Source organism: Myodes glareolus, chromosome 25, assembly GCF_982192425.1.
Source record: "Myodes glareolus chromosome 25, mMyoGla1.1, whole genome shotgun sequence".
In the NCBI taxonomy this organism is placed as follows: domain Eukaryota; kingdom Metazoa; phylum Chordata; class Mammalia; order Rodentia; family Cricetidae; genus Myodes; species Myodes glareolus.
Genome location: NC_142050.1, coordinates 7,504,821 through 7,529,174, shown reverse-complemented (window position 1 = coordinate 7,529,174; position 24,354 = coordinate 7,504,821). Strand labels below are relative to the sequence as shown.

The 24,354-nt window shown below is 36.8% G+C and overlaps 1 protein-coding gene across 3 annotated transcripts in view; it reads right to left on the bottom strand.

Annotated features, from left to right (window-relative positions):
* Positions 1-5,430: 5,430 nt before the first annotated feature.
* The window catches only part of Glcci1 (glucocorticoid induced 1), a 113,519-nt gene continuing 94,595 nt past the window's right edge, over positions 5,431-24,354 (bottom strand). For all 3 annotated transcript variants that reach the window (XM_085683627.2, XM_085683626.2, XM_048448942.3), the window contains exons 6-8: positions 23,487-23,697; positions 9,549-9,669; positions 5,431-8,270 (exon numbers count right to left, since the gene is read on the bottom strand). In XM_085683627.2, coding sequence (XP_085539753.1) covers positions 7,925-8,270; positions 9,549-9,669; positions 23,487-23,697 — 678 coding nt within the window. In that variant the 3' untranslated portion in view covers positions 5,431-7,924. The remainder of the gene's footprint in view (positions 8,271-9,548; positions 9,670-23,486; positions 23,698-24,354) is intronic.

Sequence of the window (24,354 nt, the reverse complement as noted above, 5' to 3'; positions counted from 1 at the left end):
GCGGAATAGAAAACCTAAGAGGAGGGCTGGCTTTCCAGCATGAACCCTTCTCCCTTTTGGCAAGCCCTTATGGAGCCCTGCAGCCACTTTTATCCATCTTGTTTCCAGACAGTGGTTTGAAATAACATCCATTGCCAGCAGGGTCATAACCAATCCTCACTGAAGGAATGCCACTGAAGCCATGCTTCAATCAGATGCCAAGGCCTGAGCAGAGCTTATAGTGTGAAAGGGAACCTATTCTTGCTATCATAAAATCTTTTAGGGGAAAAATGATCTAAATGTTTAAATTCTCGGTGCTCAGAAACTGGCTATTGTGAATGAGAGAAATCCTCACCACTCCGATATGGAACCTCTGAAGAAATAAACCATATATTTCTCCTTTGTCTGTGAGAGATGCAAATGCCTACGGAATGGGAAAGCCCACTTCAGAGGCAGTGGGTTACCAGTCTCTTGGTAACCAAGGGAACAAAGCAAACAGCACAAGATGTTCAGACTGGGTATGGCAGTGCATACTGAAGCTCCAGCTCTTGGGAGGCTGATACTGCAGAATCCCGAGTTCTAGGTCAGCCTGGGCGAGTAGCGCAATTCTGTCTCAAAACCAAAACAAATAGACAAAAAAGAAAAAGAAGATAAGAATTTAAGGTTAATAAAAAAGTCTCTTTTTCTGACCTTCATCTTCCTCTCTCCTTCACCTCTTTAACCCTGACCAACCACTTATCTCTTCTGGTGTCGTTTCCAGGAGACCGTTTCCAGGAGGCTGAGGTTCTTGCGCTTCATTGTGTCTCTTAGCTGGTCTACTGTTAGGTTAACGTTAGACACACACAGGAGAGCTTACCTTCACGTGGTTTTCAAGTAATAAAACTTTCTATGAGAATGCTTTGTCATGGTTAATATTCGTCCTTAACTGGATTTAGAATCTTCTAGGAGACACATACATTCCTGGCATGGCTGTTAAGGGTGCTTCTAGAAGACCCACCCTGAACATGGGCAGTACCATTAAGCTGGGGACTTAGACTGAAAAAAAATTATGAAAGGGGTATTGTGAAGGAGGAAGTTCTACCTCACGTGTTTTCATTACCATGGACACCTTCTGGACCATCACACGCTCTGAGCTCAAGAAATTCCCACCTTAAGTTGAATTTTGAAGGTGTTTGGTCACAGTGATGAGAAAAACCAATGAATGGAAAATTGGTACCAAAGAAGTGTGGTCATTAATACAAAAAGCATGGCCACGTGCCTGGTTTACAGAAGGAGCATGGACTAGTTTGAAACTGTGGACAAGAAAAGCCATACCATAGGCAAGCTTAACCAACAATTCTGGTGGGAATTGGAAGACTAGAGTGCCTAAGAGAAAGACAGTGGAGACCAGCTCAGGAGTTTTTTAGAGGCAAAGAATTCCAGTGAGAACTGAACTATGGGCCACTCATGCTACATTATGTATAGCAAATGAATCAGTCGATATTCTGCCAATATCGTGAAATTTTGAGTTGGGATGAGTTAAAAAATGATACACTAAGTTGTCTGGAAGAGCATATATTAAGATAGTGTGTCACTCGGTAGGGAATGTGGTGTGGTTGGTGTCTAATGCTCTTAGATCTACAGTGAAAAAAGACACACATGTGTGCTCACACATACGTGAGGTAAGGACCACAGGTTTAAAGACGTAGGCATGATAAGTGGGGTGAAAGCGACTATACTTGTTAGAGCAGTAGGTGTCATTAAAGAGAAGCACTGGACTTATAACTCATTTATTTATTCTTCTTTTCCATCAACACACAAATGTTTTCACCTTTGGAAAACATCAGCTCAATCGCAGTACTGGTCTAGACCACAGATGGCAGTCCCATTCGAGCAAACGACTCCTTGTCATTCCACTCTATTCATTAAGATGGACATAAGGGTTTTAAATTAATTATTCACTTTCATGGGCATGGATTTTTGTCTGCATATATATTTGTGCACCATATGCATGTCTGGTGCTCATTCAGGCTTAGAGAGGGCATCAGATCCACTGGAACTAAAGTTACAGATGGCTGTGTGCTATCATTTGCTGAGAACCAAGAGCAAGTATCCAGTCAGTGCTCTTAACCACAGAGCCATCTCTCCAGCCTCAGGTTTAAAAACACAGCTTTTGCTGAAAATCCAACCCGACTTAAAGACTCTGGTGGTGTAGTTCTTGATCCTATTGCCTCTGCAATTATGTAGGAAAAAAATGAATTTTCAGGCAATTTGGGGACATTTTCAAAGTATTGTAATTGTACCATCAATTTTTTTTTTTCATTCTTCCCCCAGAGTCACGAGAAAACCAGGAATATCTAGTGAAGATACTTCACTGATCCCATCAGTGTCCAGTGTGAGCACGCTCAGGAGATTGGAGCCATCCCTTCAGCCCTTTACGTCCCTGTTTTAAACACCAGACTTCCACTTCTTTATGCAGCCGCTACTCTAAGGAAGATCTCTCTGCCCACTGTCCGATATTATGAGCTGTATGGTGTAACTTTTGTTCTGAGAAATGATCTGGCTACCTAAACCCAGACAGCATCTTCTGGTCATCTAAGCAAATTTGTAAATTTGCTGGCCAAGAAGTCCACTCTAGAATTGGTTCTCTCTTCCTTTTAGGGTCCATCTGTGCCACCACTACACCCAGGCTATCAGCCTGGTTCTTACTTGCCAGCTATAATCAGGTAAAGAGCTTCTGTCCACTTTCATTTACAATAGGCTGCAGGTTAGACTTGGCCCATAGCCCATAGTTAGCTGGCCAGTCATCAGCATCTTCATCTCTTGTTAGTAGACAGAATGGTTTTTAAAGGCAGTGTGTCTCAGAAAAGTACAAGAAAAGCATGTCTGGGGGAGGGACATACATGCGAGCACCTGCGTTCAATCCATCCCTTTACTGCTGCAGCCGTTCCCCATGTCCACTTAGCTAATGAAGCCAGGTGATTTCTTTAAGTAAAGGGGATCATGGGGATATGTGCTTGTCAATTTTAGGTACTTTCTGAAAGATGGGAGTTTTTGATGACCATCATGATATCCTAATTAAAGGACCCCTTAGGTTATAGGGCTATGCCCTCATTGGGCATGTCTTCAATAATCTAGGCTTCCACTGACAGTCTGGCCATGTGGCAAGGTCATTGACCAGTGATACTGAATCAGTAAAAACCAGAACATATGGCCCTTTATCACCTCTTATTTATTAGCACATAACTCAGTGCAGCAGGTTAATTAGTTCCTGTCTTTTAACCAAGTGGCATATTTACAAATAGCATGTTGTCTATTTACCTAGGAACTATCTATCATCCACATACCAAGTAGCTCAAAGTCAGCCAGAACTGTTGGAGCCCTCTATTCAGTGTCAACTGAATCCAGACATCCTAGTTGTAAAAGATGCTCCCTCCCTCCGTTCCTATCTCTTCTTTGCTCTCTGGAGGAAGGCATGGTTTTGTATAGACCACCCACACTCCTTAGTATTGAAAACAACCCCTTTTATGATGTAAGCGACTTCTATTCACTTTCCAGGCTGCTTATTCACTTACAGGTCATCAATTTTATTTTTGTAAATTACCAAATAAATATGCGAGTCCCTGTTAGGGCTTATTCTGCCTGCTGCAACTACTTCACCTTACCCTGGACTGCAGGGAAACCACAGACAATATACAAATGAGTATAACTGCATCCGCAAATTTCTGTTTGCACAAAGAGGCTGCAGACTGGCCTTGCCCCACTGGCAGTGGGAGTTTGCTAACGCAAAAACTAACGTAAAGACCTGTCTCTACGGACTTCACTGGAAGGTCTGGCATACTCACTGCTTTGCTCATTCCTTAGCGGAATCTTATTCCAAAGGAATGCACCTAGATGGCAAGGTTGTCAGTTTCCTGTCATTACATCTTCACCTTCAAACTTGGTGTTGAGAAAAAGAAGTCAAATCCGAGATTTATACAGACAAAATATCAGGTATGCAGAAGTGGAAATTTCCCTTGTCTTGAGAAGTAGGGAAATAGGAGCATAAAGGAGAACAACTGACTGGACATAAGGGCAAGATGGTGTTTTTTTTATTGTATTTAACACTGAGGCTGAGATAAGCTAGAAGTCTGAGAAGGCACGGGGTTGGGAAGTCAGACACCAGCATTAAGATTTTGAATGAAGGTATAAACTAAGGGATTCTTTTTCCAAATGAGCCTGCAGGTTCACGTGTCCAATGAACCAAGAGAGAAGTGTATGGGTGAACGGATACAAGAGTTTTGAGTATTAGATAGGAGAAACGGGTGAAGCCACCCACAGAACAGGGGAATACATAGAGAAAATGAACTTCAAACTAGGTGGCACCTTTCAGTGTGGGATGGGAGGTAACACGAGGGTTAACCACCTAACTCAAAAATACAGCTGTTTTAGGTAGATATGGTTGAAATACATACATTCCTACGCTCAATTTCTCTCCCTTGTGTCTAAAGTTTGGTTTATTTCTTATGATTAGGCTTATTATATGATTAAGTTAAGCATGAAGATGAAAATGTCACTTTCCTTCACATTCAGTTGCAATTAAAATTTAAAAATTCTTAAATTAATTTATTGTATGGAAATATATACCCTTAGTAGACTGCTAATAGATAAATCTCACTCTCAAAAACTTTTATATTTTGCTTTTCTTAAACAAAAATGTCGATAAAGCAACCATGCTTAAATTTAAATGTCACATTTTATCTAATTCTGTCATGTTTTAGAAATGAACAATCTGGCCGGGCAGTGATTGCGCATGTCTTTAATTCCAGCACTCAAGAGGCAGGCGGGTCTCTCTGAGTTTGAGGCCAGCCTGGTCTACAAGAGCTAGTTCCAGGACAGGCTCTAAAAGCTACAGAGAAACCCTGTCTCAAAAAAAGAAAAAGAAAAAGAAAAAGAAAAAGAAAAAGAAAAAGAAAAAGAAAAAGAAACGAACAATCCTCTGGAAAAATTGTTCTTCACAAAGCACTCCCAAAGTGCTTGGCTATTAGAATAATCATATATTCCTTAGTAAACATGTTTCCTTTTTTGTCCTGCAAAGGCTTCTCCTTTTTATTCTGAACCTAGTAAGAGTAAAAGAAACTACTATTATGGTTTTGTAGGATCTATATGACTTCCTTCGAGGTGATTTCACTGAATTTAAACTCACTTCCTATAAATTGTCAGGCATAGGAATAAAACAGAACAGTGTTTTCTCTATTGGAAATGCTCACGGCTGGAAGCAGTACAGAGACATCCGACTTGCCACCCTGGATGGAAAATGTACAAATTAAATGTCCAGAAGAAACCTAGCAGGAGAAATCTGATCCGGTTAGAAGCCTCACAGCTCTAGATATACAGAAACTCATTGAGCATCAATGCTGCCATTATCCAGGGCAGAATTCACCGTCACTGAAGAACGTGCCAACAGTCTTTTAAAAAATATATGTAAACTAGTCCAGTTTTACTAATAACTTTATTTAAATAAGACACAGGAACTTCTATACTGAAAAAAATACAAAACAGAAGCCACACATTTCTTGTGTAAAGCCATATTATATAACTTGAATACTGTTCAGCGCAGTGGCTAAAATTAAACAACTATATACAAAATTTAAACAGTTTCTGACAAGTTTCTACAGCTGGATGTAGGATACATTTGAGCTCAACAACTTCTGGGAAATTTACATGGCAAAGCATAAGCTTTAACACATTTGGTTCAAAACTTTAATATATGCTAAAAACAAATGTACAACACAATATTTAGCTTCTCATGAGAAAATAAAAGCACATCACTATAAATATCGTACATAGATTTCATCACCAAAAAGCATATTCAGTCCATCTTTCTGAAATTGATAATGATACTATTGTATCTTTAGACAAAAGCAGAGTATACGATCAAAACATCATGTAATGCTAAACCAGATATCAGAAGTTAAATGGAGCTCATATTTATCTTACTGAACTAGTAATTTTCTCCCTTTAACCATAATCTACAAAATATAGTATTTTCATCAAGGCCTGAGATTATTAGGGTTAAAGGTGTCTGCTGCTGAAAAGATTGTTTTAAAAGGTTCCCCTGTGAAAATGGCAAAAGTAAACTGAGTCCTTTTCTCCATGACAGTCTCCTATAATATAACACTGACTAAAGGAGCCAGAATGCACCTTCAGGAGAGAATATTACTGCATACTTTGGTGGAAAGGGGAGAATTGGGTTGACAACACAACACACAGAATACACACATACACACACAGCATTTCGTAAAAATTAAAATGGTGTTGCTTTATCAGCTCATCCTTCTCCAAACTCCTTATAAGAATCAAAGAAAACCTCAGGAATGATCTAAGGAAACTGGAACATCCCTTTAACAGTAGGCAACTTGTTCCCAAATTCTAAAAACAAAACAAACAACAAACTGTGTCATACATTTTAGGTGGAGATGAGAACTCTAGGCTCTAACTCAACCGAAAGCGAAGGAATACAAATACAAACGCTTCCCTTTACTTTTGCAGAAGCTCCGTGCTGCAGACCAACAGCGCCGGAAAGTCAGGCTCTCCAACCAACCAGTCAGGGTCTCAAGGGCTCTCTTCACACTTCCTGGAGAACTGCTGTCAAGTCTGCAAGTTCAAGGCTATTCGCTTGGGGTTATGTTCTACTCCACACATTCTAAGTCTTAACAAAATTATTCATGATAGTGTTATCTGAGGCTTGAATGAGACAGCTTTACGCTATTGCTCTTGTCAGTCAACAAGGAATCTGCTTGCTCATGCTGCAATGGCTCTGAACACACTCATACTCTCTACATGAATGAAACTCATTTCCCAAATGCTTGAGGAAAACAGTAACCAAAATGTCTCACCTTTTAACCAGCAAATTAGAATTTTCTAAAGTGAAGCTAAACATAAATATGTATTTAGATAAAAATAGTAGCAATTATGACCTTGATGGCCAATATAAACAAAAATCCGTCATTATTTATTCCTGCAAAACTTCACTTGCTTTGAAATCAAACCCAGCCATTCTTTATTAAATTTCATCACACAATATGGAATGTTAATATACAGTCTACTACTGAAGCTTTATTTGCAACATTGTAACAGTCATTAACTGAGCAACACCTTAACTTTTTTTTTTTTTAAAAAAAAGCCACGTTTACACATGTTGAAACAGTGAATGCAACAGTTGTTCTATTGGTAACCACATGACAAAAAAACGATGTCATACACCACAGATTTGCTGGTTCTCCTCATGTTCCCCATGTCCAGGATTACCATCACCTAGGGCTGAATGCACTTCTTTTTCTAATGTGGAATGGAATGAAGAAAGGGAAATGCACAAAATAAGGAAAGGCAAAAGAGTGATGTTCCCTCTTTAGCTTTGTAGCTGTGAAATATTTAATATCCCAATGTGACATACATTCCAAGTTACCTGAGTTTAGACTTCAACTGAAGTACCTGAAGCTAGGCCATAGGGTGGGCACTGTGCAACTGTTGTGGCCATTTTTTGCATTGTATGTATTATAGAAGTTAGAAACAAACACCTGGATCAATTGTAAACATAATCCTGAAGTACAGTATTTTCCATAGGACAAAACACAGCAAGACATTTTCTACTTAGACAGGCAACTTTTTGAAATAGAGCTTATTCATACTGAAATTTTGGAACAAAACACAGGACACAGTACTAATCTGTCAGACAAACTATGAAATGCATAGTCTCCACTTAAATGCTGAATGACACACACATTTTGCAAGCATTACTGCTTTCCACAAAAACTGCTGAATAGGAGGAGTGGGTCCCTGCCAAGATCAGTGTTAAGAGCTATTTTATGATGCTAAGTATTTTGCTGTTGGTGGTGTTCAGAAAGTTTGTCACTCCATGCAGATAGATGTCTGAGATCTCATTCCCACACCATGGAACACGGGTGGAGGCCAGCTCCCCCCTGCTTTAGATCATCACATAGTTCTGAGTGGAGATGTGTTCTTCTGCCTGCAGATCTTGTAGGAGCTGCTGCTGCTGAGATGGCTGCTGGACAGAGGGCTCCAGGGAGTCTACTGTGCTGGTGTCATCAGAAAGAGACGTGAAGGAAACCCGGGAAGAGAGCTGCTCTACGGTTAGTGTTGCCAGAGCTGAGCTCTGGCCAGAGTTAGGAGAGTTCTTGAGCATCAGGTCTGAGGCAGGTAGCAGAGGGCCTAGAAGTTTTACAGGACAGAAAGCTGATCCGGTTGGGATGAAATTAACCTTGTTTTTGTCAGGACATGAAAATAGAGGGGCCGAGATAGGCTGACGAGACCTAAAATCATAAAACAAAATTAGTTTGGGATCACTATAAAGTTAATTACTTTGTGGATAAATTGAAGTTCTCTAAAACAGCTAGAATGTGAATGGCAGGGATGGGTTATATGCACACAGAGGGGAAACATCTTCCATAGCGCAGGTCAGTGGGAGACTAGCCACGTACAGGGCATTGAAATGACATTTAAAGAAAAAACTACTTTCTAAAGGGTCAAGCAAATTTTCAGAGATCTTTAGTTGTTTCCAATCATTGTGGAGGATGAAAGAAATTATACACTGTTCCTGAATATTATACATATTTATGATAAACTTTACTGCTAAGAAGTATAAAAAGGGATGCTATTTATCATTTATTTGGTAACAAAAAACTTATTCAACTTTTTCTGGATCTTCAGATATATCTTCAGATATACATATGGAAAAAAAGTTTTCTGTTGTCTCTAAACCAAAAGAAGAAAGTCCATGTTTCCACCCCATTCTCTAAACTAAGCCAACAACTAACTCCTGCGTAGCCTCTGTTCACTTCTAGGCTGCAAGAAGAGCAGACTGCATTGGTACCTACTGGGACATACACCAAGAGCTACACAGTCATCTTCTGAGTATTTCTAGAAGTCCCAAATTTTCAGCATGAACCTCTTTTTTTTCTAATTTAATTTCTGACTTCTTCATATTGAAAATTTAAAATAAAAAGTGACAGAAAACATGAATTCAAGAGTAAACATGCTAGATAAATCTATAAAGAAAACCACTGTCCATTCAATTTGAAGAATCGGAGACCATCTATAAGATGCTGATGCATGGAACAATAACCTTGTTCCTAAAAGTATTTCTGTCAGCCAGCTAAACCAACAGTTTTTTAAAGAAGATTTCTTAAAATTTTAAAGATTAAAAATTACTTTTCAAAAAAGAAAATGAAAGAAGAGAAAAAAACAGTATAGCGAGAATGGAAAGAGAAAGAGAGGAGAAGGAAAGAAAACAGGAAGGAAAGAGAAATGGAGTTGGGAGGAAGGAAGAAGAAAGGGGAGGGAAGGAATAGTAGAGAGAGAAGAGAAAGAGAAGGCATTTCAGCGGCAAGAATGAATTCCTAAGCTTTCCGTACTAGCTTATACATGTCTAGCAATCCTCCAATCCTCATCGTAGGATCTTCTGTCTATTCAATTCTCTTTTCAATTTGCTTTTGAAACAAACATCAGCTGGACAGAGTAGTTGATTCATCTGTAATCAACATCTCAATACAAAGCTTCAGATCCCAGCTGATAGAAAAGACATTACTTACGCCATTTCCTCAAAGACCTTCACTCGCTCACATCCCTCTGGGGGCTCCCGTTTGAACATGTAGCTGTTGTTTGGTTTGGGAGATGAAGCATACTTGGGTAACGGTGAGCTACTCCCACTATCTGTAAATTTAAAGCAGTTATATTAACTAGGAGTTGAAAGAGCTTTTAAATTAAACTTGATTTCTGAACAGCCCTATTTCATTCACTACAAAGCCAGTCTTTTGTCACTGCAAGGGTATTTCTCACAGCCTTGTGTAGTACATTAAAAAAAAAACCAAACAACTTAAATGTAACAGTAATCTGCCATACCACAGAATATAAAAGGATGACATTTTAGCCCTGAAAACTTCGAGAAAATTATAGCTGTAATCTGAAAAAATATTGTCCATGGATGCAGTAATATGCATTAGTCATACAGAAATATTATAGGGTGTATAACAATGGAGGTGATTCTCTATATGATATCTCACTGTCCAATCAATTCAATTAAATATTTTTATATGTAAATAATTTTTATCACAAAAGTTTGTAACAAATGATACATTTAAAACACCTGGAATAACAAGCTTGTAGGGCAAAACAAGTTTGCAACCTGTCTTCCATCTATCTAAAAGGATGTTTAAAAAGATGACTTGCCCATAATTTTTCCTTTAAAGTCTTTAAAAATTCTGTTTCAGTACAGCTTGCATTTTCGCCACTAACAACATGAAAAATCCCAAAATATCTCTACCAAACATGTTTTTCTCATTTTTTTTTAAACCCAAAACAAAATGGTCTATTCATGAAAAGCTATAAAACCTATGTGCGACTTCTCCTTTTCCTATCTGGCAAAAGTGTTGGGAATCCCAGTCCACTGAGATGTGTCATTATCTTTGTAAGATGTCAAGTTATAAACTCAGTAACAGACCTGTTTAATATGATTCTATTTACCTAATTTCTGACTTAATGAAGCCAATGCTCACTGTTAAATACTAAGTACACAATTAAGTGGTATGTATCATTTCACATATTTTGAAAAATGTAATTAACAATAAATTATATGACTTGCTTTAGTTTATGATATAGAAAACTGTCCAGCACTCAGAAACAGAGTAACAAGGTACATAATACATGCTTAGAAATATGCACACTAACATTTTATTTTGTGAATGTTTCAAAAGTCAATCTTAGGAATGCAGATCTATGTCTATATTTGAAATTGGCTGTCTCCCTGACTGGGAAATTACTTTCAAAGAGCAAGACTGCACATTAAAAAAAAAAACTACAAAAGCACATAGTTTATTACTATTACACATATTCTTACAGAATATGCATAGAATAACTTCTTTGAAGGAATTAAATTGTAGAATGATATTTAGTTGTTGTTTTTTTATAAACTATGCAGACTTAATGATTTTCTTAGACTCAACATTTACCTATTTCTTACTTAGACATCGAAGAAAAGAGGGTGAAAACGACCTCCTGGCTAGGCTGATGCAATGTACTCAGAATCCCGAGTCTTAGTGCTGTCTGTGAGGAAAGTTAAACTATTAATACTGGTCAACTACTAAGCTGGCGTGAATAAGGCCTTAGACTACCCTCTCAACTTCAATCTCACTTTACTATTCAAATAACACATGAGGTTAAGAATACAAGTGGGTGAACATCGATGGCATGAAATGCCCCATGGAGGTTTACTGATTGGCATAGCACAGCCCACCAGTAAGTGGCATCTACTTAAAGCAACGACTTTGATATCTTTAACAAGTCTTTCATGCCATTAGTTGAGTTGTGACTACATAGCAATCAATGGTCCACCCTATTATCATGGAAGAAATGCCATGTTGGCCACAATTACATAATCGAGCCTACTACACAATTTCTCTTTATAAACACTTATAATTTCAAAAAAAGTTGAAACTAGTCATGAGCTAGATAACCTGAAAATGGATACATTTTTTTCTGCCAGTAATTTAAAATAATTATTTGTCTTAACGTTTTTTTTTTCCTTTAAATTTCAGAGGTAGTAAGTGGGCTTTTGTTTTAACTATCCACTTAAACATCCTTATTCTTTTTCGGAGGGAGGATTAATGCTAAAAACAAACACAAATGTGTTCAATGATTTAAATCCTTTTGCTTTTTCAATAAAAACCATCTGGCTATAAGGGAGTTATTTACATCTTATATTTAGTAATCTGAAAAGACAGTGTAAAAGAACTACAAACAAATATTTGGGAAATGTGGACTATTTCTATCAAGTTATCATATAATTTGATTGCTTATCTTATTGTGATAGATCCTATTTATGCACACACTATACTAATATCAAATTCAAGTAACTTCCCAAATATTTTCAAGTAAATTAAAACTTGGAAGTTTCAAATTATTAAAATTTAGAATTATATATAGAAAAAATAGTCATTAAACCACTTGTGTTTATAGCTAATTATTATCTTTCAGAAATGACATTTAGTATTTTATACACTATACTATATGACCCACAATCCAAGAATAGATGTAATTTGCATATATGATTGTTGAGTCATAGATGTAAATAGGTACATAAATTCTTTTTTGTTTGTTTTTTGTTTGCTTGATTTTGGAGGGTGGGATAAATACAAGTATGTATATTCTTAGTTATGGGTTCTACTGTAGCCTTAAGACTGTACATATATTTTGTCCCTATTAGATAATCAAATAAATTAAGTTTTAAGCAAACAATAATAAATTAAAGTGCTTTGTTTTGTGAGGTGCTAGGAGTTGAATATGGTATCACACACATATTAGATAAGTGTTCTACCACTGAGAATATTCCTAGTCCAAGTGGTGATTCTTAACCCAAGTTTACAGCAGACCCAGTAGAAGCATTTTTAAATCCCAAAATTCACATCTCATCTCTCAAAGGAGCCTGGCTTTTTTTTTTTTATTCTCCCCTTTGAAAATGTTTCCAAGCACATTTTAAATAAAGGCAAATCTGAGAAATAAGTGTTAAGAGAGTTAAGAATTCTAGTCTTCAATCAAAATACCTGACTTCTACCTGTGCCTACTTAACATAACCCCATGGTATTGGTTCATCTCTGGCTTTTGATCCATAAAACAGAAATAACTATTGAGAAACAGCTATTTTAAAATATAATGTAAACGGACTAAGGCGTAACTAAAACACAGCAAGCTCTCAAGAACACTGACAATAACAAATTCCTAACCTGCAAATTTTAAGCAAGTAAACCATTTGAAACTGACTATTTCACTCTTCATTCTCTCTCAGGCAGAAAAGGATACAGTAAATGTTTTAAGTAGATTAGCCCACACTAATGCTATCTAGTTACATAAAGATAACATCCTATTTCTTGCAAGAAAGCAAGGTTATCTTTGGTATGAATTTGCGCGCGTGCGCGTGTGTGTGTGTGTGTGTGTGTGTGTGTGTGTGTGTGTGTGTGTTTCCAAGTGCACCTGAGTGCATGTGCATGTGTCCAAGGACACCAGAGGAAAACTGTGTGTGGAACCAGAGTAGATGAGCTGGCCAGTGATGCTTAGGGACCTACAAACCTGTCTCTACCTGCCCAGTGCTAAGATGCCAAACAGACATGGCTGTGCTAGGGTTTTCTTTTGTTTTATTTTGCTTGTTCTTTATGGGTTCTGGGATCAAACTCAGGTGCTCATGTTTGCATGGCGAGTGCTTATAGACTGAGTCATCTCCACTATACTAATAATCTTTGGAATACCAGATTCTCCAGGAGTGCAACTTCCCTAGTGTCAACTTTGGCAGCTAATGACAGCAAAGACTTGATTGGGAGATCTAATCTAACATCTTGAAATTAAAACTAATGCCTAAGTCATTGAGATCTTTCAGATTACTTTGAAAAAGAAACTATTTTGAGGATGTATCTAGCAGTAACTAACCAAAAATATGAATATAATTCTTATTCTTTCCCAATAGGCAGTTAACTGGGAAAATGAATATAGTATGTTGAACACTATATTCAACAATATATTAAGAATATAATAAAACAGCATAAAAGTTAGCCTAGTGAGTTATGCTAGAAATATGACTGACTAAAATAAAATGGATCTAAACACAATTACTAATTTGGTGTTAAAATTACTTATTTTGCTCAGGAAATTAAGTTAGCAACTAGAGTATGGATGACGGACAAAAGAGATTAGGGAAACCATACATATAATTATGTACCATTTTGGCAATTAGCCTTAAGAAACAGGTAATATAATCAATTGTATCAAAGGGTCCACACCTTCTTGTAACTCAAAAACTAAACTGGGAAGGAGGGCTTACAAACAGTCCCTTTGAGAAAACCATTAAATTTCAATAGCACATACACTTTAGTTGAGATAAATATATAAATTACTTGTGTGTGTGTGTGTGTATGATTATTTCACAAAAGGAGAAAAATATGACTTCACTACCTTTTGCTTCTTATATTTTTGAACTTTACTTCAGGTCTGATTATGTTTTGAATAAGAAATCTAAGTACCACTGTGAATGTTTGTCTCATTAGTTAAATGCTTGTTATATATAGGTACAGTACTTTAAACGCTGATCACTTATTCTTTGGATCAAAAGGATACACATTGATAGATTCAACTATAGATGGCTCTTGTTTTGTGTACTCACAGTAAGTAGACTGCCTTTACTACAACATAACCCTAACAAGATTCATTTTTTCTCTACTCCCATTGATAACCTACAATTTTTTCTTCAGTCGTGATTAAAATTTACCAATTATCAACAGAGTATTTAATATAAGGGAAAGATGACACATGTCTTAGAAAAGCTACTTCCTCTTATTTCATTAAGAAATGTGGATTTTATGGCTTCCCAGTCCCTTCAACAAAGCACCTATGACTAAGTTTGGCTACTTTTTTTTTCTCCTTTAAAAGTACCACACTCTTAGCTGGGTAGTGGTGGCACACAAGCAGACGGATCTCTGTAAGTTTGAGGCCAGCCTGGTCTACAAGAACTAGTTCCAAGAGAGACTCCAAAGCTACAGACAAACCCTGTCTCCAAAACAAACAAACAAACAAATAAATAAAATAAAACAGTATCACACCCTTATGAACATTTAAAGAAGCACAACATATAATTTAATAACTCAAAGAAAATGACACCAGTATTTTCAATACAGTAATAAAAATACTACATTTTTAATATGGATATATTATAAAGAAGTTAGTATAAGAAGATCTTAGAAAATTCCTATTAGTTAACAACATACCTTGCAGGTATGACTGAATTTGCTAAGGACAACACAATGAACCAGACCAGGTTACCCATTGGTGCTAAAACTTACAAGTCAGTAAACAGGTAACAAGACAAAATAAAATACATACGTAGGAATGTTCAAAACTTTCATTTGCTTATATTCTAGACTGAACTATAACAGATACAGTGGAGTTACACTTACTAAGTAGTTTTGAATTATGAGTAAGATAACTATTTATAGCTGCTACATTATCTGCTATTGGTGTAATTGTAAAAATTGTATAAAGATAAGAATATGGTAATCTCAGGTTCTCATTATATGCTTCCAGACATTGTTAATGTGTGTGATGTTTCATGTGATCTTGAAAAATAAGACAGAGGCAAAGACCTTAGTGACCTAATTCTACAATAGGGCACCTCTGTCTTGTCATATAAAGTCCTATGTTGGAATAGTATTTTCAATCTATACATTTACCATTAAGAACCTTCTAAACAACAGGGCAGTTTTAACATGCAATATAAAGTCCTTTGTAGAAAGTATTTTAAACTCTAGTTTTACCACTAAGAAGTTCCTCCAAAAAAAAAAAACCCTTTTGATAAAAGAGATTTTTGTTCAATGAATTTAAAGGTAAGGTTAAAACACATATTCAACATTTGTTTTCATACTACCAACCACAAAAAAGTCATAAATTTGAGCAGATTAGGCTATGTGAGAAGGAAGAGAGTTAAGGCAAAGGTGTGAAAGACAAAAAGTGAAGTAGAACCCTAGAGAGAAATACAAATATGGTTAAATAAGAAATATGAGTAAGAAAGCGTCCAAACAAGTTATTTTAACAGACTGCTTAGTATCAGCTCTAGACCCTAAAGAGACAAGTTAACATTTTTATTTGTTTTCTGGAGAAGAAGGATTGCTTACACTTAAAACTCACAGTTTAGTAATATTAATATTTGAGTCAAATTACAGTGTGAGTTAAATGGACTTATATACCCTAGCTTAGAAAACTCCATCTGCATAGTGTATTTCTTTCAGAAAATATAGCTTCAACCACAAGTAATCAACTTATGGACTCTTGGAATATAACTCTTCGTAGCTGGCCTCAACAAAATGGTTCCATTTATTTCATAATTATAACAATCACTGTTTCTACAATATCTTGCAAAATTGCAGAACTTTCTAAAAACTGCCTAAGTAACTTGTGCCAAAGATTCATGACAAACAGCAGACTGAAGTCTAGGTTTTATGGTTTGCCCAGCACCAGTCTGGCTACCATCAAGGAACATTAGCAGAGCTTCTAAAAAGCTAATATTTTGACGCTGCCATCTGTATTATATATTTTTTCCCTTGCAACATGGACATGATGATGTAGAAGGACTTAGGCCAATTCTTTGGCTATATTTTAATAATGTTAATATAAGAGATGTCAAGATGAGAGTTTGTACTCTGAATAGGAGGCTTAGGAATTATTTCTCTATTAGATTAGCCAGCCTTGTAACACTCTACACATGTGGCCAGGCTGCTTTCAGTCTTTAGGCTACTGGAAAAAACCCTAACAAAATAACAAAACTCAACCCAAACAAACAAACAAACAAACAAAGAAAAAACAAACTCATATGAAAATCTCCACCTGAAATAAGTTCTCAAACAACTGTCGCTTTTTCAACAGAGTGGTTTTAGTTCTAGCATTGCAACTGATATAGTCAAAAAAATGTGCTATCTGTAACAAATTCTTTAGTTGAAAATTATAAATGATTCATGGGGAGCAGATATAAATAGAGAGAGATAACATTAGGAAAGTCAGAAAATGGGTAAATACATAACAGATGAATGCTAAAAATAATCAGCTCACCAGCGCACCTTTCAGTAGAACATATATATTCACTGCATCTCATTATTTCGCTTCCTACATCATTTCTCTTAAGTCTCCTAGGAATGACCTGAGCTATTTTATCAAAAAAAAAAAATCTTCGAACTATAAAGTACACAGGTACACAAAACAGATTCTAGGTGATCAGAAAATTACAGTACTTATTTTTCTGTTTTCATAATTGATAAAACTAGCAAGAATTATTTAGCTTCTACTTTTGTCTTTACTAGAAATAAAAACCATACACAGTGTAGAATAAAAACATTAATTATCAGGCAAAATTAATATTAAAAAATACAAATCACTTCAAAAGTCTGTATTTTGACAGAGAAGTCACAGGTCAAAGACTCTTCTATAGTGGGAATAATTCAATGTACAAGTACCACAACTGATAAGCCCCTTTCTTTTTTCCTTTTAATATTCTAAACATTGTTTAAAATGCTAAATATTGGCAAGAGCAGGACTGGGCCAGCAACCTAGACCATAACAAGCCTAAGGTGGCGAGCGCCACAGGAGCAGGACTGAGCCAGCTACCTAGGCTGAAGTGGGCCTGAGACAGAGAACTCTACTGCAACAGGTAGGTACAGGGGAGCAACTGCTGAGCGAGTGGGCCAAAGCCAGAGACCACTGTGGTTCCGGGCATGAATCTGGGACCTTCAAGAGAATAGACGTGAGCCAAAACCTATGCGGGTCTGGGCATGAGTCTGGGACCTCTGAGGAAGTAGGCCTGAGCCAAGTCCTTTGTGGGTCCAGGTGCACCATAGTCTGGGATCTCTGAGAGAGAAGATCAGAGCCAGAGACCTTTGTAGGACCAATCCCAAGCCAGAAATCTACTCAGGAGCACATCCAGACCAAAGACATTTATAGAAATAGGTCTGAGCCGACAACCTAGACAAGAGCAGGCCTAAGACAGCAAAGTCCATGGGAGCTGAGCAAACCTGGGAGCACTGAATGGCCTCCAGGAACAAGGAATGACCAATGGGGTAACCAGAACCATGGTACTGACTGTACCACAAGGAACAACCATCTGAGTCGTGGACCACTGGCACCTGGAAGATTAATCACAGACTCACAGAAAGCCCTAACTACACCAATTACAGGAAACGATGAGTAGACAAGGTAAGAACACATGCAACACCACAAAGAACAATACAACCCCAGTAAAATCTAGAGACCTTACAACAGCAAGACTTGAACAACAAAATATAGATTAAACACAAGAAAATGACCTAAAAAATAACTTCAGAAGAATGTTTGAGACTCTTAAAGAGGAAATGAGAAATTCCCTCAAAGAAAAGGAAGAAAAGACAAACAAGAAAATTGGAAGACATCAGCAAATCCCTTAAAGAAAACCAAGAAAAAGCAATCAAACATACAAAAGAAACTATTCAAGACTTGAAAACTTAAATAGAGACAATAAACTCGGGTGGAGGTTATTATAAAAACAGAAATTATCAGAAAACCATCAGGAACCACAAATGCAAGCATAAACATCAGAATACAAGAGATGGAAGAGAGAATCTCAAGTGCTGAAGATGCAATAGAGGAAATAGATTCATCAGTCAAAGAAAAGATTAACTCTAACAAAAGTTTAACATAAAATATCCAGGAAATATGGGACACCATGAGAAGACCAAACCGAAGAATAATAGGTATAGAAGAAGTTCAACTCAAAAGCGCAGAATATATTTAACAAAATCATAGAAAAAAAGCTTTCCCAGCCTAAAGACAGATATGCCTATGAAGATACAAGAAGCTTAAAGAAAACCAAATAGACTGGATTAAAAGAAAAAGTCCCCTCACCACATAATAATCAAAACAATAAACATATGGACTAACCCAATGTATCTTATCAGATCACCATGGCTTAAAACTAGAATTCAACAGCAATACTAATTACAGAAAGCCCACAAACACATGGAAATTTAACAGTGCTCACCTGAATCAACAATGGGTGAAGGAAGAAATAAAGGATGAAATTAAAGACTACCTAAAATTCAATGAAAATGATGATACGACACACCCAAATTTATGCAACACAATGAGAGCAGTGTAAAGAAAGTTCATAGTGCTAAATCCCTTCATAAGGAAGCTAGAAAAAACCCACAGTACTGAATTAACAGAACATTTGAAAACTTTAGAACAAAAAGAAGGAAACTCACCTAAGAGAACTAGATGGCAGGAAATAAATTGAGAGCAGAAATCAACAAAATAGAAACAAAGAAAACAATACAAAGAATCAATGAGACAAAAAGCTGGTTCTTTGAAAAAAATCAACAAAATAGACAAACCTTTATTCAAACTAAACAAAAGTCAGAGAGAGAATATCCAAATTAACAAAATCAGAAATGAAAAGGGGACATAACAACAGACACAGAGGAAATTCAGAGAATCATCAGGTCATATTTCAAAAACCTGTACTCTACAAAATTAAAAAGCTTAAAGAAAATGGACAACTTTCTGGATAAATATGAATTACCAAAATTAAATCAAGACCAGATAAACAAATTAAACAGACTGATAACTGCTGACAAAATAGAAACAGTCTCCCACCAAAAAAAGCCCAGGACCAGATAGTTTCAGCTCAGAATTCTACAAGATTTTCAAAGAAAAACTAATACCAATACTCTTCAAATTGTTCCACACACTAGAAACAGAAAGATCATTGCCAAACTCTTTTTATGAGGCTGCAATCACCCTGATACCTAAACCACAGAAAGACATGACTAAGAAAGAGAATTACAGACCATTTTCACTCATGAGGATTGATGTAAAAATACTAAATAAAATGCTGGCAAATCGAATCCAAGAACACATCAGAACCATCATCCACCATGATCTAATCGGCTTCATTCCAGAGATGCAGGGATGGTTCAACAGATAAAAATCTGTCAATGTAATCCACCATAACAACAAACTGAAAAATAAAAACCCATCTCATTAGATGTCGAAAAAGCTTTTGACAATATACAACATCCCTTCAGGATGGAGAGAAGAGGGATACAAGGAACATACCTACACATAATAAAGGCAATATACAGCAAATTAACAGCCAACATCAAACTAAATGGAGAGAAACTCCCAGTGATCCCACTGAAATCAGGAATAAGACAAGGTTGTCCATTCTCCCCATAACTATTCGATATAGTTCTTGAGGTCCTAGCTAGAGCAATAAGACAACAAAAAAAAGATCAAGGGGATACAAATTGAAAAAGAAGAAAGTCAAACTCTCACTATTTGCTGATGATATGATAGCTTACATAAGCGACTCCAAAAATTCTACCAAGGAACTTCTACAACTCATAAACGCTTTCAGTCATGTAGCAGGATATAAGATTAACTCAAAAAAAAAAATCAGAAGCCCTCCTGTACAAAGATGATAAATGGGCCGAGAAAGAAATCATAGAAACATCACCCTTCACAATAGACACAAATAACATAAAATATCTCAGAACAACTCTAAACAAACAAGTGGAAGACCTGTATGACAAGACCTTTAAATCTTTGAAGAAAGAAATTGAAGAAGACACCAGAAAGGGAAAAGATCTCACATGCTCTTGGATAGGTAGAATTACCATAGTAAAAATGTCAATCTTACCAAAAGCAATCTACAGATTCAATGCAATGCCCATCAAAATCACAGCAAAATTCTTCACACACCTTGAAAAAACAGTACGCACTTCATATGGAAAAGCAAAAAAAATAATAATAATAATAAAAATAAAAAAAAAACAAAAAAAACACCGCAGGATAGCCAAAACAATCCTGTACAATAAAAGAATTTCTGGAGGCATCACAATCCCTGACTTCAAACTCTACTACAGAGCTACAGTACTGAAAACAGCCTGGTATTGGCATAAGAATAGTCAGGAAGACCAATGGAATCGAATTGAAGACCCAGATATTAATCCACACACTTCTGAACACCTGATTTTTGACAAAAAGCTAAAATTATACAATGGAAAAAAGAAAGCACATTTAACAAATGGTGCTGGCATAACTGGGTATTAACATGTAGAAGAATGAAAATAGACCCATATCTATCAACATGCACAAAAGTCAAGTCCAAATGAATCAAAGACCAAAACATAAAGCCAGCCACACTGAACCTTATAGAAGAGAAAGTGGGAAGTACACTTGAATGCATTGGCACAGAAGAATACTTCTAAAAATATAACCCCAGTAGCACAGACACTGAGAGAAACAATTAATAAATGAGACCTCCTGAAACCAAAAAGCAAAGGACATGGTCAACAAGATAAAATGTCAGCCTACAGAACGGGAAAAGTTCTTTGCCTACTCCACATCAGACAGGAGTCTGATCTCCAACATACACAAAGAACTCAAGAAATTGCTCATCAAAAGAACAAATAATCCAATTAATAAATGAAGTATAGACCTAAACAGAGAACTCTCAACAGATGAATTTAAAATGGCTGAAAGACAGTTAAGGAAATGCTCAACATTCTTAGCCATTAGAGACATGCAAAAATTCCATCTTACACCTGAAAGAATGGCCAAGAGAAAAAACACCAATGACAACTTATGCTGGAGATATTTTAGGGTAAAGGAAACACTTCTGCATTGCTGGTGGCAGTGCAAGCTGGTACAGCCCCTTTGGATATAAGTGTGGCGATTTCTCAGAAAATTAGGAAACAACCTTACTCAAGACCCAGCAATACCACTTTTGGGTATATATGCAAAGGATGCTCAACTGTGCCACAAGGACATGTGCTCAACTATGTTCATAGCAGCATTGTTTGTCATAGCCAGAACCTGGAAACAACCTAAATGTCCTTCTACTGAAGAATGGATAAGAAAAATGTGGTACATTTACACAATGGAGTACTACACAACAGACAAAAATAACGACATCTTGAAATTTGCAGGCAAATTGATGGAGCTAGAAAACATCATTTTGAGTGAGGCAACCCAGACCCAGAAAGACAATTATCATATGTACTCACTCATACACAGTCTTTAAACATAAAGCAAAGAAAACCAGCCTACAAATTACAATCCCAGAGAATCTTCTCTTAAGAAATATAACATGTAGAGTAAACAAGATACTAGTACATATAGAATACGTCAACATCATTTTGTTTCTGTGAAATTCCTTTAACAAAGTAAAAACTAAATTGTGGTGGAGGAAGACAGAATAGTGGTAACTTCCAAGTAGAAAGGAAGGATATACCTGCGAAGACTGGGAGCACCTTAAGAGACACCAAACTTGTTCTCTATCTGTACTGTGAGCCTCCCTTCACAAATTCCTACACATATAAAAATTAACTAGGCTGCACATTTAGGACCCACACATTGCACATATAAAAATACCACAAAATAAATCATAGACAGCAGTGGTAATATTGGTTAAATGATCACAATACTAAGATGTTTTAAAATTTCTGTTATTATTGACTTTTATCTAAAAAATACGTTCAGTTTCTCTCAAAGTATCCAAGGAACATGAACGGTAGGCAATCAACACTGCCGTCTGCAGCTAGGTCTTAGGGACCAGAATATGAAGAATCATGTAAATTGTGGCATGACAGCAGTTAACCCAAAGACAACAAGAGCACAGAAAAACTGTTTGGACCTGATAGGCAGTGAGTACTATCAATTTTTGAACAGTTAACAAGAATTTATCTATAAACCTTAAAGTGATATTCTGTAGATATTCTTTGAACCTTCTCTACTTGCTAAAAAAAAATATATATATATATATATATAGTCATAAGGCCAGGGAGATGAATCAGTCAGCATGAGGACCTGGATCTGAGATCAGATCCCTATCACATACTCAAAAAAAAAAAAAAAAAGCTGGCGTGCTTACTTATCTGTAACTCCAGGACTAGAGAGGTAAAGACAGGTAAATCCTTGGCGATCAATGACCAGTCAGCCTAGCTGTGAGTTCCAGGTTTAGTGAGCAATCCTATCCTTAAAAATAATAAGAAGAAGAAGAAGAAGAAGGTGGAGTAGCTAGAGAGATAACTCACTGGCTAAGGTGCTCGCTGCATCACCATGAGAAACCATGTAAATGCTGGGCATGGTGGTGTGCATCTGCAACCTGTGGCTGAAAAGCAATGACAGGCGACAGATAGTAGGGGCTCCCTGGCCCTCTAATCTAACCATAATGGTGAACTCCAGAACCCATGAGAAATCCTGTTGCACATAAAAAGACAGAAAGCCTGGACAGATGCTGTTTAAGCCTAGGAACCCAAGTTCAAATCTTCAGCACCCACATTTTAACTGAGCAGGACTGCATGTTCCTATAAGCCCCAGTATTGGTGGGGAGAGAGGCAAAAAGATCCTGAGAGCTCACTGGCCAGACATTCTCATCCAAAAGACATGCTGTTAGTTCAAAAGACAATGTCTTAAAGCAAAGAAAAACAAAGAACAGAAGACATCTCTTCTGTTATCTCATCTCTACAAAACATGTCTTATAGTCTTCACATATGCATCATGCATAAGTGCACCTTCATACCACACACACTCTGCCAAGACACTGTTAGGGAACATTCCTTCAAAATCACTAATTATAAGAACTAGCTTTAGGTATAAGGAATATAAATTGTACCATAACTATCATCAGCTCTGAACAAAACGAAGGAAAGTACTAGCATGTTGTTGTATACTCTCCACTTTATAGCTTTTGCTAGCTGTTAGAGCCAGGCTCTGTGCTTATCTGACACATTTATGGAAGATGTTTGAAAGTTACAAAGGAGGAAAGTGAACCAATGAACAAACCTGTAATAACTCCTCATTTACAATCACACCATTCAACAAAGGGGAAAAGTGGTGTAATGGTCTAAGACACAAACTATAATGAGCAATAGCAGGCCTTCCATATAAATGGATGACTTCATTCTCACCTTTATCACGATCATAGAGCAAATCTTCAGTTGAACAAGGGCTTCCATCCTGGGATTCCGGAGGACAAAATGGAGACACACAGGGGGAGTGGCTGCTACAGCTACTGCTGCGCTCTTGGACAGAAGGAGTCTGGGTGTCTATGCTCCGAGTACTACTGCTGCGGTAGTGAGCAGGGAGTGGAGCTCTTCGACCATCTGGTATATCCAAAGGCTGCAAGAGGAACACCAGTAAGCATGTCGGTGACATCAGAAAGAATGGGGCATGTCTTCAGATGTCATGGTCTCAGTGAATAAATACACCATTTTGTATCTTAATTTCTGGGCATGTTACAGGATTCCTGTATATCCTCCCAGGCAGTTCCCACGATATTCTTTAAGACCAGTGTAAGTTTAACATCAAAACTCCAAATACTTAGCACCATGAATGGCACATTCACATTGAGAATAAACTGAACATTCGAAGAGACAATTTTTACTTGCTAATAAGGTAAAAATGAAACATCATATTGGTGAGTATAAATTTTCAATTTATTATTTACTAATTAGAGCTCAAGAAGTTCTACTTCCTTTGAAATCACTTAAAATTTCTAATAAAACTGCACTCATATTCAACGGAGAATAAAAAATCTCAACAATTCTGTTAACATAGCATACACAAAGTATGATGATCTATAATCTTTCTTAGATATAATATACTGCTAGATGTGGCAAGAGTAGTAAGCAGGAAACTACAATCACAATCACATGTTTTGAACTGTGGAACTCATTAAAGCTCATCAGTTCAATTATTTTGTTTCCATAAAGAAAGAAGCTATAGTTTAGAGTTGATGGTGATAGTGCCAGAGCCTCTGAGTAGACGCCTTCTAGT